This window comes from Schistocerca cancellata, chromosome 4 (assembly GCF_023864275.1).
Source record: "Schistocerca cancellata isolate TAMUIC-IGC-003103 chromosome 4, iqSchCanc2.1, whole genome shotgun sequence".
In the NCBI taxonomy this organism is placed as follows: domain Eukaryota; kingdom Metazoa; phylum Arthropoda; class Insecta; order Orthoptera; family Acrididae; genus Schistocerca; species Schistocerca cancellata.
Genome location: NC_064629.1, coordinates 357,863,046 through 357,884,216, shown reverse-complemented (window position 1 = coordinate 357,884,216; position 21,171 = coordinate 357,863,046). Strand labels below are relative to the sequence as shown.

The 21,171-nt window shown below is 38.3% G+C and overlaps 1 protein-coding gene across 5 annotated transcripts in view; it reads left to right on the top strand.

Annotated features, from left to right (window-relative positions):
* Positions 1 to 21,171, top strand: part of LOC126184693 (uncharacterized) — a 241,690-nt gene that overhangs the window by 201,537 nt on the left and 18,982 nt on the right. For all 5 annotated transcript variants that reach the window (XM_049927194.1, XM_049927190.1, XM_049927192.1 and 2 more), the window contains 2 exons: positions 10,449 to 10,602; positions 19,802 to 19,968. In XM_049927194.1, the coding sequence (XP_049783151.1) occupies positions 10,449 to 10,602; positions 19,802 to 19,968 (321 nt within the window). The remainder of the gene's footprint in view (positions 1 to 10,448; positions 10,603 to 19,801; positions 19,969 to 21,171) is intronic.

The following is a 21,171-nucleotide window of genomic DNA, read 5'->3' as shown; positions in this document are numbered from 1 at the left end:
ATTCTTCCCAATATGGCACATTTGTATAATGTCATGACTGTTATAAAATTCTTTCTCTAAAGGATTTAGGGATAAATAATCTGTTGCCTTGTGGCAGTTTTACCAAAGAACATAAAGTTGGGCTATGCTGCAAACTTCTTGCATTCTTAGTCCTCTTGCAGCTCTTTCTCTTGTTCAGTGTTTTGGTTGTGCTTACCATACTTGTATTGTACTGAGTCTTTATCTACATCTACATCTACATCTACATCTACATCTACATGGTTACTCTGCAATTCACACTTAAGTGCCTGGCAGAGGGTTCATCGAACCATTTTCATACTACTTCTCTACCATTCCACTTTTGAATGGCGCATGGGAAAAAGGAACACCTAAATCTTTCTGTTCGAGCTCTGATTTCTCTTATTTTATTATGATGATCATTTTCACATTAGGAAGAGAGAGAGAGAGATGGTGATTGAAATTTTGTAAATAGATCTTGCCGCAAAGAAAACCGCCTTTGTCTCAATGACTGCTACCCCAACTCGCGTATCATATCAGTGACATTCTCACCCCTATTGCACAGTAACATGAAACGGGCTGCCCTTCTTTGCACTTTTTTGATGTCCTCCGTCAATCCTACCTGGTAAGGATCCCACACCATGCAGAAATATTCCAGCAGAGGACAGACAAGTGTAATGTAGGCTGTTTCTTTAGTGGGTTTGTCGCATCTTCTAAGTGTTTTCCCAACAAAGTGCAATCTTTGTTTCGCCTTCCCCACTATATTATCTATGTGGTCTTTCCAATTTAAGTTGCTCGTAATTGTAATTTCTAAGTATTTAGTCAAATTGACAGCCTTTAGATTTGTACGATTTACCATATACCCAAAATTTATTTGATTTCTTTTAGTACCCATTTTGATGACCTCACACTTTTCTTTGTTTAGTGCCAATTACCACTTTTAGCACCATACAGAAATTCTCTCTAGATCATTTTGTAATTGGAATTGATTGTCAGATGATTTTACAAGACAGTAAATTACAGCATCATCTGCAAATCTAAGGGGGCTGGTCAGATTATCACCAAGATACTTTATGTAGATCAGGAACAGCAGAGGGCCTATGACACTACCTTGCAGAATGCCAGATATCACTTCTTTTCTACTCAATGATTTACCGTCTATCACTACGAACTGTGACCTCTCTGAGAGGAAATCGCGAGTCCAGTCATACAACTGAGGCAATACTCCATATGCATGCAATTTGATTAATAGTCGCTTGTGAGGAACGGTATTAAAATCCTTCTGGAAAGCTAGGAATATGGAATTGATCTGAGATCCCTTGTCGACAGCACTCATTACTTCATGGGAATAAAGAGCTAGCCGTTGTAGCACAAGAATCCGTGTTGGTTATGTATCAATAAGTCATTTTCTTCAAGGTGATTCATAATGTTGAGTACAGTATATGCTCCAAAATCCTACTGCAAATTGAGGTCAGTGATATGGGTCTGTAATTTAATGTGTTACTACTATTTCCTTTCTTGAATATTGGTGTGACCTGTGCTACTTTCCAGTCTTTAGGAACAGACCTTTTGTCAAGTGAGCAGTTGTATATGATTGCTAAGAAAGATGCTATTGTGTCTGCATACTCTGAAAGGAACCTGATTGGTATACCATCTGGACCAGAAGACTTGCCTTTCTTAAGTGATTTGAGTTGTTTCGCAATACCTAAGATATCTACTTTTATGTCACTCATGCTAAAAGCTGTTCTGGTTTTGAATTCTGGAATATTTACTTCCTCTTCTTTCGTGAAGGAATTATGTAAGACTGTATTTAGTAACTCTGCTTTAGTGACACCATCATCGGTAACATTTCCATCGATATCGCGCAGTGACAGTATTGACTGTTTTTTGCCACTGGTGTACATTACGTATGATCATAATCTCTTTGGGTTTTCTACCATATTTTGAGACAATGTTTCATTGTGGAAACTATTAAAAGCATCTCACATTGACGTTCACACTAAATTTCGAGCTTCCGTGAAACTTAGCCAGTCTTGGAGATTTTGTGTTCTTCTGAATTTGGCATGTTTTTTTTGTTGCTTCTGCAACAATGTTCTGACATGTTTTGTGTACCATGGTGGATCAGTCCCGTCCCTTATTAACTTATGCAGTATGAATCTATCTATTGATGTCGATACTGCATCTGATCTATGCTTACATAATTAGCTTGGAAGGAATGGAGACTCTCTCTTAGGAAGGCATCAACTGAATTTTTATCTGCTATTTTAAATAGATATATTTTGCATTTATTTTTAGTAGTTTTGGTTGATATGGTTTTGAGCCTTGCTACAATGACCTTGTGTTCACTAATCCCTGTATCCATCATGATGCTCTCTATTAGATCAGTATTATTTGAGGCTAAGAGGTCAAGTGTGTTTTCGCAACCATTTACAATTCGTGTGGGCTCATGAACTAATTGTTCAAAGTAATTCTTAGAGAAAGCATTTAGTACAATTTCGGAAGAGGTTTTCTGTCAACCACCATGTATTTTCGCCAACAAATCGAGGGTAGATTGAAGTCTCCACCAGTTATAACTGTATGAGTGGGGTACTTATTTGTAATGGATTCAATTTTTCTTTGAACTGTTCAGTTATTATATCATCTGAGTCGGGGGGTCAGTAGAAGAAGCCAATTATTATTTTGGTACGGCTGTTGAGTATAACCTCTACCCATAGTAATTCGCAGGAACTATCTAATTCAACTTCACTACAAGATAAACTACTACCAACAGACACAAACACTCCACCACCTACTTTATTTAATCTATCCTTTCTGAACACGGTTTGCGCCTCCATAAAATTTTGGCAGAATTTATCTCTGGCTTTAGCCAGCTTTCTGTTCCTATAACGATTTCAGCTTCAGTGCTTTCTATCAGCACTTGAAGCTCTGGTACTTTTCCAACACAATTTACAAGTACAATATTGACTGTTGCTTGGTTGATTCTTGTCGTTTCTTTGCGCTGTACCCTTTGAGACTAGAGCCCTTTTTTATCTTTCCTGAGTATTGTATTCACTTAACTTGAGGTCCTGTCTTGTCAGCCTACAACTAGGGTTTCTAAGATTCATTAAACCACATAAATGTGGCATGATCAGTCATAGCCATAAACTGTCTCCAATATAAATAATATCTAAAATAATTTTTCCCATATTATTAAAGGAAATAGGTTCTGGTCTGTTGTGAAGATTAGCTCGATTCGACTTCTTGGATGCATACTCAATAGCGTGCTCAAATTCCCCATGAAATTGGTTAACAAGACACCCATTTGCATAATTACTGGCATCACGGAAGAATACTGACAGGTTCTCCAAATCCAGGCATGCCAAACAGGCAATGGAACTAACATGTCTTTTAATTTTAGAATTGCTCTTTCACACTCAGCAGACCCTATGCACTGTGCTCCTTCCTTAGCAGTTGGATGAGAGGTTTTTCAGTTGTGGCATATTCTTGTATAAAATGACAATAACAGTTTGACAAGCTCAGAAAAGATTACAGCTAATCAACATTACAAGGGGAAAGTAAGTCTCTTACTGCTTGAGTTAACTGTGGAACAGATCAGGATTTCATTGGTGGAAATTATGCCCACCAAAAAAATTAACTTAAGGTTGTGCAAACTTGGATTTTTATAATTTCAGACTGAGATTCATATTTTGTATGCATGATAGGCAAATCCCAAGGACTGCATGACAATTATACAAGGGCATGCTGAAAAGTAATGCCTATGAATTTTTATGCAAAAAAAGTAAAGCTTTTTAAATAAAACGAACATAATTAACATTCCAAATCGTTATTCTTCGTGTCTACATACATGCAGACCTCTGTCATTAGAGGGCTCCAAATTGCAGTGCATAACATGGTGGAGTGTAAAGTAACTATATCAGTGTGTGGAAAACAGTGTGCTGTAATCAAGTTTTGAATTTGAAGACTTCATCCACATATAGAGCACCATCTCCTTCAACATGACAATACCAGACCACACACAAGTGCTGCAACATATGCAGCAATCTGATATCTTGTGTCCACTGTCCTTGATCAAATTCCATACAGTTCCAACTTTGCCCCATACAATTTTCATCTGTTTCTAAAACTTAAAGAGCACTTTTGAGGACTTCATTTTGATAGTGACGAAGCAGTGCAAGCAGAGGTGAGAGTGTTGCTCAGTCAATAAAGTCAAATATTCTTCAGTGATGGTATCAACAAAATGGTCTCTCATTGGGAGAACTGTATTCATCACCAGGGTGACTATGTTGAGAAATAAATGTGTAGACATGAAGAATTTGTTTTATTTAAATTGCTTTTAGAATTTTCACATAAAAGATTTGAAGGCATTACTTTTCAGCCCGCCTTTGTATTACCTCTGTATCCAACTGATTGTGTATGATTTCTTCAACAATGAATTGCTAATGATAGAGAACCCTGTATGATTTTTGAATGATTAGCTTCATGTTGCTCCTGAAGATTTCATGGCGTGTCAAATTTGTAACAGACAAATCTCACATTCCTCGAAACCTGAAGTAAATTCTTCATATATTGGATACAACAAATTTCTATCCTTCATAGGCAGATGCATCCAAATTTTAATGTAACTTCTGTTTTAAGGATGTTGTGACATTCACAATATTTCGTCATGATCAGTTTTCATGGTGGTCATATTATAACATACCGTTTGAATATAACACTAACATTTGTCACACTAATTTGATAGAAGTAATGCTAAGTGTTGTGTCCTCTAATGTGGGCTGTCAGCACCGACCCAAACAAGGAAGCAGAGAAGCTGCCATGGCTGCTGGCAGGAATCCAAAATGATCTCTACATAACACTTGAAGATTTTTTGAGCACTTGATTTCTAAACAGAAATGACTTCTTGTGATTCCTTTGTCTCCTACAAGCAATTACTTTACTCTCTATTACTACTTGCAGAACACAGGCTAAGTATTGTCTTCCTAATACTCAGTAATGATGCTCTCAAAGTCTGCGACCAAACTGGGCCTGACCAGTGATGGGCAGTTGGTTAAGTCAGCATTGGCAGGGGGTGCTAAACTCTGTCTCCCTGGAGGTGAGGTGCTGTCTGCTCTTTCCATAGGTGCACAGGTCAGCACTTTCTTGATGCTGTTTCTTGGCTCTGCGCTGGTTGGTGTGCAGTCGATGCTATAGGACTGCACACGAAGGATACAGACTCCACAGTGATCACACAGTTTACCTATGAATGTGTGCTTTATGCTTCATTCCCCAAATTTATAAAAAATAATATTATCTTTCTGAGAAAGAGTTCTGGACAAGAACCATGATGGACCGTGAACTGATTCTTTATTTTTTCCTGGTGGGAGTTTTTAAATCTGCAACTATTTTTAATACAAGAGAAATAAATCAGATGTCTGTATCAGTCACATTTTCCTTAATGTCAATTACCTTTATCCTGGGGTAGACATTGAGGTTTAATGGGTGTTACTTCTTGATTCAGATACCTTTCTGCTTTGCATTTTATTTTGCTATAAAGTAACTATATGTCCTGTTATTCTGAATATGGCACAGAATCTTACAAATTAATCACTAGTTGGTTGAGTAAGCTGCATACTGCAGGTCATTATCACATACATACATTAAAACAGTGCATCCATATAAATAAATACTGTCAGTAGGTTGTATAGCTTCAGCTAGACAGTGCCTTTTTTGAGTCAGAGCATTTCAAAACTATTCAAAGATACAGGTAACACGTCCAGAAGCATTATGAGCACAGTATATCAGATCAGAGATACAACTAATATGTACATACTGTAACTGATATATTTTTATACAGTTGTTACATAAACATAGTTTTTTGCAGATTTATTTTAGTAATTAATCAATTAATTTATATTGACACAGGGGAAGTTTCAGTAGTAAGTTACTGTGTATTATCTGGTTTCACTACAGATTACTTTAAAAAATGCATTGCCACTATTTCAACTTTGTAACTGAGGATGATCTGCCCTTGTTTCTTAGGATGCTCTGCCCATATTACTTGCTATGCATGAAGTTTTGTGATTCTTCATAAAGAATTTCATTTATTGCCTGATTTAATTTTTGTAGTACTATTAGACTGTTGTCTTTATTAACTTAAATGTGAAAATTTTAGTTTATGGTTAGCTGTGACCATTACGAGTAAAAATCTGAAAATTCAAATCTTGAAGGAAAGTTCTTGTAGAATGGAAATATTTTAGGATTAAAGAAGATTACTCACCAAAAAGCAAAACTGTTGAATTATTGATAAGCACACACAAAAGATAGAAAACTTGCTGGCTTTCAGAGTTATTTTTCAACAAGTTACAGTGAAATAAAATACACACACACACACACACACACACACACACACACACACACACACACACACACCTGCTCCCCTACATGGTGGATGGATTGGTTGTGTGAAAGTAGTGTTGGGTGGGGTGGGTAAAGGGAGAGAGAGGCAGGAGGCAGGAAGAGGGACTGAGGATCGGTGGTTAGCCGCTTGGAGGGAGGTGAGTGGTTTGTAGCTAGGAATGCAGGAGGGAGCAGTGGCCACCCCTCCCTCATGCATTCCTAGCTGGCAAACTGGTTGAAATCTAGCAAGTTTACTTTCTTCTATGTGTGTGTGTATTGACAGCTCAACACTTCTGCTTTTTGGTGAGTGGTCTCCTTTATTCCTAAAGTACATTAATTTGAAAATACAAAATACTTTACTCAGTCACATTTATTATTCTTACTTCAATGTTATATTACCCCCCATTGTCAGTTGGATTTATTACAATTAAAAAAGTATGGATTTTTTTATGTATGGCATTTGTGGGCAACCTGTGGTGCTGTCTTTCATTTCTCACAGGCTATTTCTGTAGTGCAGTAAACTGCACATATATTTTCTTTCAAGAATGTATTCACTGGTATAATATGTGTAAATAATAGTGATATGCAGTATGCTACATACTTGGGACAACAGCTGAGTAATTTCTATATTGTTTGTAATGGTAAGACTCTGTGCTGTAGTCTTAATAACAAGTAACATATAACTATTTTATAGCATAATAAAATCCAGGCAGAGGGCTTGTTACATCAAGCAGTAATACTTGTATAAATGTTACACATACCTGAGGACCAAACTGCAAACTCTTTTAGTGTGTTAGTTCAAATGGTTCAAATGGCTCTGAGGGACTTAACTTCTGAGGTCATCAGTCCCCTAGAACTTAGAACTACGTAAACCTAACTAACCTAAGGACATCACACACATCCATGCCCGAGGCAGGATTCGAACCTGCGATCTTAGCGGTTGCGCGGTTCCAGACTGTAGCATCTAGAAACGCTCGGCTATCCCGGCCGGCAATGTGTTTGTGATATTAATAAAAAAAAAGTGACCAATGCAGATACTGTTTCAATTTGTGTAAGAACTGATTCATCACTCATTTCATATAACAACAAAAAAGTAGCACAATACAACGTACACAATCACAACCACAATATTAACTGCTTATGTTGGCAGTACATGGGCCTGAAGTTTTACAACTTCTACTGATTCAGAACTAGCATGCTGAATTAATGAGAAAAAGTTTACAGGGTAAATTCACAGTATGATGTCTACACCAATAATAAAACTATCATGTCTGTCTGTTTGTCTGAACATGTTAATCTCCAAAACTATTAGACAAATTTTCAGTGATTTTGACTTGTAACTTATGCATAGCTTGGGGCAACACATAGGATTTATTTCATCAAAATTTGGTCACAAAATACAGGGCTATTACAAATGATTGAAGCGATTTCATAAATTCACTGTAGCTCCATTCATTGACATATGGTCACGACACACTACAGATACGTAGAAAAACTCATAAAGTTTTGTTCGGCTGAAGCCGCGCTTCAGGTTTCTGCCACCAGAGTGCTCAAGAGCGCAGTGAGACAAAATGGCGACAGGAGCCGAGAAAGCGTATGTTGTGCTTGAAATGCACTCACATCAGTCATAACAGTGCAACGACACTTCAGGACAAAGTTCAACAAAGATCCACCAACTGCTAACTCCATTCGGCGATGGTATGCACAGTTTAAAGCTTCTGGATGCCTCTGTAAGGGGAAATCAACGGGTCGGCCTGCAGTGAGCAAAGAAATGGTTGAACGCATGCGGGCAAGTTTCACGCGTAGCCCGCGGGAGTCGACGAATAAAGCAAGCAGGGAGCTAAACGTACCACAGCCAATGGTTTGGAAAATCTTACGGAAAAGGCTAAAGCAGAAGCCAAATGCTTTGAATTTTCGGCGCGGTTCCAACAGCTCATGGAAGAGGATGCGTTCAGTGCGAAACTTGTTTTCAGTGATGAAGCAACATTTTTTCTTAATGGTGAAGTGAACAGACACAATGTGCGAATCTGGGCGGTAGAGAATCCTCATGCATTCGTGCAGCAAATTCGCAATTCACCAAAAGTTAACGTGTTTTGTGCAATCTCACGGTTTAAAGTTTACGGCCCCTTTTTCTTCTGCGAAAAAAACGTTACAGGACATGTGTATCTGGACATGCTGGAAAATTGGCTCATGCCACAACTGGAGACCGACAGCGCCGACTTCATCTTTCAACAGGATGGTGCTCCACCGCACTTCCATCATGATGTTCGGCATTTATTAAACAGGAGACTGGAAAACTGATGGATCGGTCATGGTGGAGATCATGATCAGCAATTCATGTCATGGCCTCCACACTCTCCCGACTTAACCTCATGCGATTTCTTTCTGTGGGGTTATGTGAAAGATTCAGTGTTTAAACCTCCTCTACCAAGAAACGTGCCAGAACTGTGAGCTCCTATCAACGATGCTTTCGAACTCATTGATGGGGACATGCTGTGCCGAGTGTGGGAGGAACTTGATTATCAGCTTGATGTCTGCCGAATCACTAAAGGGGCACATGTCAAACATTTGTGAATGCCTAAAAAAACTTTTTGAGTTTTTGTATGTGTGTGCAAAGCATTGTGAAAATATCTCAAATAATAAAGTTATTGTAGAGCTGTGAAATCGCTTCAATCATTTGTAATAACCCTGTATATTGCAATTTACATTTTTATCTAAAAACTCCATATCTGTCTGTCTGCCTACACCTATCTCCAATTTTACCAAATGAATTTTCATCATAAGGTTTTCACAGGTAATTTGAGCATAACTTGGGGCAATGTATAGGCTTTCTTTCATCAAAATTGGATCATGGAAAAAAAAGGATATCATGATTGAAAGTTTTCTCTAAAATCATCTGCATGGCTTAGTGGTTCAGATGTTTAATCATCACTTTGTGATGCACCTAAGAACCAGTAAGTGGCTTTGATAGTTTTGTAGTATGCCAAAGAACCAATAGATGGTGCTGTTAATTTTTTTTAACTTAGTGACAGGTGTATTTTTAGAAGTTTATGTCAGTGATAGAATTAAATACTGCAATTTTATCTTTATGAAAAAATTAACATTGCATTTACTTGCCTAGGATATGTGAATTTACGGATTTCACTTTGTATATTTAAAACTTAATGACATTGTTGTACTTATTTTAATAGGTTTATTTATATTCTTTGATAGGAAAAAGAATTTATTAAGTTTGCTTTTCATTTGGGGGCTTGATCATTACATTTAGATTTTGTTTTGTTTAAAAATAAAAATGTCTAGAAAATGGCTGTGTCTTTCTGAATACACCAGAATGGAAGGACTATGTGGTCTCAAGAATCCAATGAAGATCATGAGGTGAGACTTACTGTGGCTTTAGAACATCAGACTTTTACTAGCTCTTTGGAAATTCCTTCTGAAAGCAAGGTACAGTGTAACTCTGACTGAGAGTGTTGTGCATTATCTTACTCCTCAGAACCCTTCACTGATAGAGGCTTAAAGTTAGTTCTCTCCAGCATGACATCATAGAAGCAGAAATTTTGAAAGGAGTTGGTGCAAGTGAGCATGTTTTTATTCCCTGAATTCCACTTATTTGTAACAGTTTACCATTTCACTTTAAATGTGTACAGTTTCCATAAGCTTATGTTATGCCATGACCATAAACAAAGCACAAGGCCAGACACTGTGTGTTGCGGGCATGGAACTTAGTGTCAATTTCTTTTCACTCTGTCCCCTGTAAAGAAGCAAACTAGCTCGTTGTTCATGTCCCCAGTCACACTCCTTCAAATGTTGAATACAGTGAAGCTTTATAAGTAAAAAATAAATTCCATGTGTGCAAAGTATTGGGTGCAGCTATATGTAAATACTTGGTCAACATCAGGTTTCTCAGATAATGTAACTATATTTTTGAAAAACTGAATTTTAAGAGCATTGTGTAATTTCTTCAAGGATTCATCCACATTTTCATTTTACATACCAGTTACTTTGTTCTTCTCCTATATTTTTCTTTGCTACACAGCTTTGAACTAATTATGACTGACTTTCCTTTTTCTTCGTAGAAAATATATCTTAGTTCAAGAAAAGAAGAACGATACACTTGTGAATTGCCACCAAATGTTATCCAAGTTCCTGGAGTGTCGTATGCAACTGAAGATGGTTTTGTTATGGCAGATGCTTCTGTTTGTAAAGTGAAAACACTTATTCTGTGTACAGGTAAATATTCATGTTATAAGTAGTTGCAGATTTTAATTTTTTTGAATTCTTATAATTTGTAGATGTAATGGGTGACATATGTGAACACTGTTAGATTAATAGAAAACATGTTAGTGCTAAATAACATTTCTGTAATGTTAGTATAAACAAATGTGCCATTCATTATCCTATAACTCCCTCTAAGATCACATTTTGAAAAATACAGTCTTTTTTTTTCAAACAATATAATATTTGGAAGCGTTGGATTTGAAAATAGACTATGTGCAACTTAAATTCCTCAAAATATTTGATAACACTATCACTACTTGTGTGACTGAACATAATCATCCTTCAGAATTTGCACTTTTACAGGCTACCAAATAACCTGCTGATTAAATTTTCCTTAGGTGTCACCATGGTACCATGGTCTACTTACAGTGGCATTTCATACTGTGCTGAAGTGGATTTACTTGCATTATAGTTAGAGGAAACACTCATACAGTGCTTAATCTTCCAGATGATCAGCCACATTGATTATGTGAGAGATGGATTATGATGGAAGTGGGTGAGTGAGATGAGGTTTAGGAGAGTCTGAAAAACCTAATACTACCATACTTCAGTCCAAATCCAAAAGCAAGGTCATGAAGGAAAAAACAACACTTAGCATTGAAAGCTCATTTGTTATGAACATCAATGTACAGCCAGAACAGACCTGAACTCCTGTTTATACAAACATCAAATTTTCCAGAATATACAAGCTTTCTATAACAATAACACTTTACTGAGTAGTTACTGCCCAGAAAACTCTGTGCCTGAAATGCTGTTGTTATTTTCCGATAACATGATACTTTTAACACAGTATGAAACAGATTGTTAATTGGATTATTTCTTTCATAAACATGTTAGCAGCAATAATGTTTCAGTAAATGGTAGTTTTGGGTTCTGTTTAGTGTTTTCAAGAATTTGTATAGCAACGTGCTTTATTAATAATTAAATTATTAGTAAGAGAAAACACTCACCAAATAGTAGAGGTGTTGAATCATTGATAGGCACACAATATAGAATCAAAACATTGCTAACTAACTAGAGTGTGAGAACGCGCGGGCGTGCATGCACACACACACACACACACACACACACACACACACACACACACACACAGTTTTATTGTTACATTTTTCCAGTTACACACAATATTGTGATTGCATTTTGGCAAGTGGCTGGGGTGAGGGTTTATGACAGGTGTGGTGGGGTGGAGGGAGAAAGATATGGGAAGTGGAAGGAGGGGGTATGGGAGGGTAGCTAGTGGCTTGGACGGAGGGAGCAGGCGTGTAGGATAGAATTGTGGGAGGGAGAGGTACCAGGTACACAGGCTAGGAATGTGACACATGGGTGCCAGAGCTGGTGAGTTAGTGTGACACATGATGACAATGGCATGGAAACAGGGGTTGGGATGTGGTGAAAGGGCAGAGGAAATGGATCCAATTGGATGGAGGTTGTGGGTGCAGTGGGTTAGTGGAGATTGAAGCCAGGAGGATTATGGGTGCAAAAGATGTGCTGTGAACATATCTTCCATCAGTGTTGTTTAGGAAAGCTGGGGTTGGAGGGATGGATCCAAATGGCACCAGTTGTGAAGTAGCCACTGAACTTGAGCATGCTGTGCTCAGTATTGTGTTTCACCACTGTGTGATCAGTTTTGTCCTTGGATCCAGGTGGTGATGTCCTTTCATTCTGTTGGTCAGCAGGTTGGCGGTTATGCTCGTGTAGAATGCTGTACAGCAGGGCTTAACAACTGGCCAGTTTTGAGCACGAGTACTTGCGTCTGCTCAGGCATGTGCTCGCGAGCAGGTGCAAGGTCACGGAGTAGGGAGGGAGGGGAGGGAGGGGAAATGCACGCGCACGCTTGAACAGGGCCGCAGCATGCCTATTGAATTCGCGTCGACTGTGTAACGTTTAAAGTACTACGATCAGCTCTAACAGTCACTTCGCAGGTTAAGAATCATGTCAAGTCACCATTGTGTAACCCCAACCATGTTTTCGCAGTTCAACCCCCATTGGGAGGAATTGTATCTGTTTACAGTAAAAGATGGTGTTGCAAAATGTTTAGTATGTCACAAAATGCTGAATTCTTTTAGGAAATTTAATTTGCAGCGACATTGTATGTCGTACCATGCGAAAGACTACAGAAGTGGAAAATGTGATGGACCAGATCATGCACAGGAAGTTATTAAACTTAAAAGGAAGCTATCCGAAGAAGATCTGGACGACAAAGAAAAACCGACTGAGGCAGCTCTCAGAGTGAGTTACAAAATTGCTTTGCTTTTAGCAAAATCCCTGCTCCCCTTCATTGATGGCAATTTAATAAAAGAATGTTTGGTAGTTGCAGCGGAACATTTGTGTCCATCTCAAGTTGAACAGTTTTGGATTGTGCCATTATCTAACATGACCATTATGCGTCGCATACAGGACATGGCAGACGACGTCCAGAGGCAGCTTGCAAATATCTGTAAAGATTTTATGGCGTATTCTCTATCTCTGGACGAAAGTGTTGATATCACTAGAACAGTGCAGCTTGCCATATTTATTAGAGGTGTTAATAGAGATCTTCAGGTGAGGGAGGAGCTCCTCGATGTAGTAGCCATGAGGAACACTACAACCGGAGGTGATATTTTAAGTGGTGTTGAAGAAAGTGTTGAAAATATAGGATTGTTGTGGAATTCTTCAGTTTCAGTGTCTACAGACGGTGCACCAGCGATGACAGGGAAAAAGTCAGGTTTCATTGCGCTGTTGAAGGAGAAAATGAAAAAACTGACCGTGCCGAATGAAATAAGGGGCGTTCACTGCGTGATCCACCAGGAAAACATATGTGCAAAGAGTATCACTCTAAAAAATGTGATGAGTGTTGTTGTTCGTACAACCAATTATGTAAGGAAGCATGGGCTACAACACAGGCAATTTAAAAGCTTTCTTGAGGATGTAGAAAGCCAGTATGGTAGCCTGCCTTATTACAGCAAGGTCCGCTGGCTTAGTCGTGGTGAATTATTAAATCGATTTTTTTTCCCTATTAGATGAGATAAATATGTTCATGGAAATAAATAACATGTGTGTTCCTGAATTGGAAGAGCCTTCATGGAAATGTGATTTCGCGCTCTTAGCAGATTTAATTAGCCATCTGAATGCTTTGAACATTTCACTGCAAAGTAAAAATCTGCTAATTACTCATTTCATAGATCGAATACAAGCTTTCAAAATGAAATTGACACTTTGGGTGAGTCAGCTGGAAACAGGAAATCTAGCTCATTTTCCTAAATTATCACCCATGCAAGATGTTCACAAACACTGTGAACATTATTCACATAGTTTAGTTGCCCTTAAGGAAGAATTTGATGAACACTTTAAATATCTGACAGCACTAGACAGTGATTTTGATCTGTTCTCCTCTCCATATTCAGCGAATATTGAAGAGATTCGTCCTGAGCTGCAACTAGAACTTATTGACCTGCAGTGTGACAGAGAATACAGAGACAAATTTCAGAACAAGAAAAACATTTTGGAATTCTGCAGACACTTCCCTCAGGATAGATTTCCTCGTTTGCACAAACTGGCAGCTACAATAATATCAATGTTCGGTTCCACGTATGTTTGTGAACAACTGTTTTCTGGAATGAAATGTAACAAGACGCGCCTGAGAAACGCATTGTCTGATCGAAATTTAAACTGCACGCTGTGCCTACAGTGCACAAGAACAATTACTCCAAACATAGACGCAATTGTAAAGGGCCAAAAGTACAAGATAACTGAGAATCCCACACTTCAGTGACACCTTTTATTGTGTAACAGTTCACAAATTAATACGAATGTAGAGGCATACACTAAGCTAATAAAATTATGTGGCACATGTACATTCTCATTTATTTGTTTCATTTGTCGCAGTAATAATTCGTGAGTGATATCCCTGCAGGTGACCATGGATTTACATTGACTGGCGGCAGCTGTTGTGTGCCCCACCTGACTCTCCCTACTCTCCGCTCTGGTCCGGTAGTGGGGGTAGCGTGCTCGCGCTGCTCCGTGCTTGCGCCTGACTGCTCACAGCTTGCTCCGCGAGCACGTATGTTGTGAAGCGCTGCTGTACAGGAATTGCAGCAGAGGTGTTATATGACAAGGCTGCTTTCACAGGGGGCTCTGTTCCTGATAAGATCAGATAATCCTCTGACAGAACTAGAATAGGACTTGCTGGGTGGGCGAATCAGGCAGGTCTTGCATGTAGGTCTCCAACAAGCTTATGAGCTCTGTGGTTAGAGGTAGTGAGTGGGAGTGGCAGTGGCACATGGATGGATAAGGAAATTGTGTATGTTGAGTGGATAGTGGAATACTATTTTAAGAGGGGAGGGAAGGATCATGGGGGGTACGGTGTCACTCATTTCTGTGTATGATGATAGTTAGTCGAAGCTCTGGTGGAGGACGTGGTTCAGGTCATCTAGTTTGGGGTCAAAGTGGGTGATGAGAGGGGTGTTCCTATGCACCTGATTCTTGGGGGTGGTGGGAGGATTAGGTGTTCATGAGAATATGGAGCACAAAATCTGTTTGCAGATTTGGTTGTGGGTGGTATTGCCTGTCTGTGAAGGACTTTTGTGAGTCTTTCAGCATACTGGGAAAGAGAATTCACATCACTTCAGGTATTTTGTTCATGGATAGTGAGGCTAAATTGGATGAAATTTTGATGTGGAAGGGGTAACATCTGTCAAAGTGCAGGTTCTGTTGGTAGAGAGAGGTATAGGTGGAGCCATCAGTGATCTGAAGGTGAATGTTGAGGAAGGTGGCACAATAGGGTCAGTGTTTCTTCTTCAAAGTTAATCATGAGGCTCATTCAAATGAAACCTGGTCAATGCGTCTACCTTTGCCTTACACGTAAGGTGGCACCACATAACTGTGGGTATGGTGGCACCATCTATTGGTAGAGAGACTGAATCGTGTACACCTTTTGATGTTGCATAGTGCCAGTGAGGTTTCACGCCAAAGAGAAGGTGGTCACACAAGTTATCATCCACTACCAAACATACAGGTGAGTAGGCAGAAACAATGAGGAGTGATTAGATTTTTGGTGGCGGAGGGCTTTGGATGTAGTGAAATGTATTGACAGATGAAGGCTGTGTACAGTGAGTACAGTCTGAGTCATTCAAGTGTTGTCGAATGACCCAAATGATTCCTTGAGGGGTGTGGGTCACTGGAAGACGATGCTTGTCCTGGACAGGCTCATTGTGTCAGCACTCTGGAAATGGTTGCAAAAGTGAATGCTTTAGTCTTGGACAACTGCAGAATCACCGTGTACGAGATCCATTGGTTACTGGGTATTAGCGTGGGCACCGCCCACACCATAATGCATCAACACTTGAACTTTCGAAAAATCTGTGTGCAGTGGGTTTTCCGCCAACTGACCGCCGAACAACGCAATACTTGAATGCCATTGTCTTTGAGTCATCTGCAACATTATTGTGAGGAGGTATATGGCTTTCTGTTACATATTGTCACAGGTGACAAAACACGGTGTCACTATTTTTAACTGGAAAGCAAGTGTCAGAGCAAGCAGTGGAAACGTGTGACATCACCACCTCCAAAGAAATCAAAGGCCGTGCATATCAGTTCTGCTAAGGTCATGATGGCCTTCTATTTGACCACAAGGGCCCACTGCTTGTCGAGTTCCTGGAACGGGGGACCACTATCAGTGCCCAGCATTATCAAGCCACTTTACAGAACCTTAGATGAGCCATCATGATGAAATGCTGAGGCATGTTGTCCAATGGCGTCATCCTCCTGCATGATAATGCCCACCCACACATGGCCAATGCGGTGAAGACAAAATTGCAGCAGTTTTGGTGGGAAATGCTGGAACATCCATCATACAGTCCCAACCTTTCACCATATGTCTTTCATGTGTTTGGACTCTAAAACAAGCTATTCGCGGACATCAATTCACAATGGATGATGAAGTGTGTGGCTGGGTCCAGGCCTGGATCCGACAGCAGCCTACTAGCTTCTTCAAAGATGGAATTGACCAGCTAGTGTTGGAATGGGATAAATGTGCCAACAGTTTTGGCAACTATTTTTGAATATGTGTACTGTGTATAACTACATTTTTGAGTTAATAAAATCATTACCTTTACTTTACACTAGTGACTGGGTTTCGTGTGAATGCCCCTTACAATTAGTTGTCTCCCACTGTTTGAAACTTAGTGCAGTCATGAAAATGCACTTTGGGTCCATCCAAAGGTAACTGCTATGAGTTTAATGTTCAATATATCCACAACATGCATAAGGTATGTGGACCCTCCTAAATGGTGAGCAGCTCAGACAAATGAATCACCAATGATTTGAGTTTGGCAGCCCAAGGTTTCCAACCATATATTCTTGTCATACTTTGGCAACAACCTTTGCGAGCAACACATTAGAACATGTGCTTTTTTGGAGAGTGATCATCTTGGAATAATAACTTTGATTGTAAAGTGGTTCAGAAAAGATGTCCCTCCAGCCCCCTCCCTCATCATATATACACATTCTGTCAATACAGCAACAGATGAGGCATCCTTTACTTCCCTGTTATAGTAGAAATGCATGCATAATTCTGTCAGATTCAACTTCTGTTTCCCAAACTCCTACAAAAACTGAATGGAACCCATTACAGTAATTCAGTTTCAAATATTTGCAGAGGTTTTGGTAACCACTGGGTAGCACTAACACCGTGTGACCTATTAAGTGAGCTCAGAAGGTATTCTTCCAAATGTAATGTTTGTAAAGAAGAAAGAAACAATGTGTCATATGAGATTCTCAGTGTGTCAGAATGCATTTATACTAATGATGAGAAAGGAGGGTGCATGAGAGAATGTGATCCCATTTTGGATACTAAAAGGTGTACAAGAAGTGTTAGGAACACTAAATTCTAGTATAAGACTTCACAGAGGAACACATCATGTTGAAACATTCAATTCCAATGCAATAGCCAAACTCCAAAAAAGTAAGGAGCTTGGAGAATATTCAGTTACTGTGGAATAGACCTGCACACTGAATGACAATAAGGGTGTAGTCAGAAGAAGGTGTTATGTAATAATACAAAGAGTGTCATTAGTGAACTAAAAAAACATGTTGCTTTTGTCTTGACATTTGATTCATTATTACTACCCTATGATATCTTTATCTACATATACATGACTACTCTGCAACTCGCAATTAAGTGCCTGGCAGAGGGCTATGCAGAAAAGTAATCCCCATTTTAATGTAGCATGGGAAGTAGCGGGGAGGGGGGAGGGGGGAGGGGGGGAGGGGGGGGGGGGAAGGAACGGTCATTACACTGACTCACAGTATGCTTAGGGCTACAAAGAGAAAAGAAATCTGTGCTCTATACAGACCATGTGTAATTAGTGAATGTGTTGTATGTCATAATTGAGTTAATTAAGTATCCAGTAGTTTATTTATGATTTAATGGAGGGTATTTTCTGGATATCAATAATACTTAAGCAAGTTTTCTCTACTTTCCATATATTTTCTTCACAAACCAAATGAAATGTTCCAAATTTGAGATGTTTGGCAACACTATATTGATATAAAAATTATAAACAAGCTGTACATCTGAAGCAGTTTGTCATCTTTTTGCCTTTTGTGTGAAACATCCAGCATGGAGCAGGAAATACCCTGCCATTGTTGAAGAGTGGAAAGTAGAGATGATTATGCTCATGAAATATCTACTCTGTTGAGAACCAAAGAGGTTTACCACAGCACCACAATCCCCAACATTTAAATATACCTTTTTCTCAGGCAAAAAATGCTAGTGAGGATGGGAACTACTTCACTGTAGACCAAGCAGATGTTGCAGCATCTACAACAAACAGCTGCAAGTGCAAGCATAAAGAGAATAAGAATTTGACCTTTTACTACATCCTAACAAGAATAAGTGACTGCAGCAAATAATGCTAAAAAATATGGAAATATTAGACATGACACACATGTAACATTAATTAAAAGCAGTCTATCTGCATGGGAAACTGCTTCAAATTATCCTCGGCAAGACTTATACGTAGGGAAGCTAAAGGGGAAAATGTCCAGTACTTTAAGTTTAAGATAAAAGATCTACCAAAAAAAGACTTTGGATACCAAATTTATTGCACTTTATGTGATGTCTGAGGACTGTCAGAGATGGTGGAATGTAATAATATTATGAATATGCTTTTGAAGTTGAAAAAAAAGAACATCAGGTCACCAGATTTGGTTCTAGTCTCCCAGGTGACATTCCATGTATCTAATTGTGAATTAATTAAAATGTGCACACGAGTGTGGCAACAGCAAGTATATAAAAAAATTGGTTTAGGTGTCCCAACTACAAAGAATGCTGGCAGTTTGACTCTGTCTAATTGGGCTGTAACAAAATGGACTTTTTATTTTTATTTATTACAGTCAGTAGATCTACCATACATAAGCTTCATGGATGGACAACATGTCAGAACATCCTCATAATGAATTGAATTTTTGTCTATGTACAAATATTCTCTTTGGTTTTGAGAAATGTTATTAGAACATTGCAAGCTTATTTATTTATGTCTACAGATTGAAGTTAACGAAGCCCACAACAGAAAACTAAAAAAAAGTGTCTCCATACATCTGAAACATTAATACAATTAATGATAGATATATGTGATATAAATTTCACATTTCTGTGGTATGTTCATCATGTTTGCTGAAATCACTAGCATAAATATTTTGTAAGATTAAGTTAAGCAGGACTACTGAAAGGAGATGTGCCCAAAAAGTAAACAGGCACAAATGAAAAAAGTATTCTTCAACAGGGGAAATTTGTTTGTGTCTCTTATAGACTTGGAATGATGACAGAATTTTCTAAAATTTGCAGTAAAGTACATAATTATTACTACTGGTACTGACTCAAAAGCCTACTTTTTTTGACGCATTGTGGAAATTACTGTATCAAAATTTTATGGGTAAATGCAAGTAAGTTGCTGGTGGTTATGCCACCAAGATCATGGCCAATTTCTATCCCACTCCTGTTACAAGAAGTACCACCACCACCACCACCACCATGACTACTACTGCTGCTGCTACTACTCCTGATGCAGCTAATGATATTACTTAATTAATAACAACAATAATAATGATTCACAGCCTATGTTAATAGAGACACAATAATTTATTTCTAATGAATTTTATTGAAATATTGCAGGTTACTGTTACTCTTACCCCTTTCTGTCTAAAGACTGTAAAATGAATCAACCGGATCACTGCAGAGTAAATCCTTTGTACAAACACTTGATTCATATGGATTTCCACACACTCTACTTTCTTGGGATCCCGCTTATAATTGTGCCTTTCCCAATTTTTTATTATCAGGTAAGATGATAACTATTCTATTTTTTTACAAACTTAAACTATGTCAGTTACAATTTACCAATGGAAACATAGTTTTTGTTTTTATAATTTACAGGTGAGAATTTCAAAATTTTGAACATAGTTGCTGTTCAGCAATGGTGAACATGAATGAATGATTTCTGAAAATCAGCCAAATTGCAGATATGAAGGTTTATTAACAAATCCTTGACTGTGGTTTCAACAATTGCAAAATTAACTTCTTCAGAAGTATATGGATCTACTGAAGAAATTTTTGTGCATCATAGTTTAAAAGGATTATCAAGGTGTAAAGGATGTACAAAAACACAAAAATATAATAAAGAAAAATTACTTACACGTAAAATCACATACTGGTGAAGACCGATTTCTGAGCAAAGTAGCTCATTTCAAAGTGCAGAAATTATACTTATGTGAAGAATTGGAAATTTTTTAACACAATCTCAATAGGGATGGTAACATGATCAGCTGCAGCTTGTGACTTGGCAGTTTCATGAAAGCTTTAAACCAGTACTTCAGTCCTGTTAAGGTATCTGCAGTTCATTAGTGGCCTCCACTTATCATTCATTTTCATCAGATTTCTATTTTTCTTGTAAAATATTTCATCTCTTTCTATCTGTCTTCATTTCACTGTGATTCATTTTCAGAGTTTCCCCTCCTCCTCCCTACCTTCCATCTTCCTCCATTTTTCTACCTAAAATTTCTCTCTGTCTCTTTTGCATATAATGCAGCAATTCATAGTTTACACTAGGTGTTTGCTATGCTATGCACATATGTTTTCATACAGGTATGCCACCTACTGATGTTTCCTAATTCATGCTCCGTGACAACTTTGTCAGTTGCTGCATGGCACCAGCCATTGCAGTTGCATTGCTTTTTAATTCCATGTACATTTTAATGTGAAGAGTTTTACACTTAGCCCAGCTCCAATGGGAATGTTTTTAAATCAGTTGTATTTAGTGTTATTGATGGTCACATGCATCATGTTACGTGACATGAGCTTCTTTGCTCAGAAATTTATTGTCACCAATATGTGATTTCATGGGTAAGTAATTTTTGTTTATTATATTTTCATCCAGTGGTTTTGTACATCCTTTACACCATGATGATTCTTTTTAAGTATGATGTAAAAAATTTACTGAATAAGTCCATGTACTTCTGAAGAATTTTATAATTTTTTGAATGATT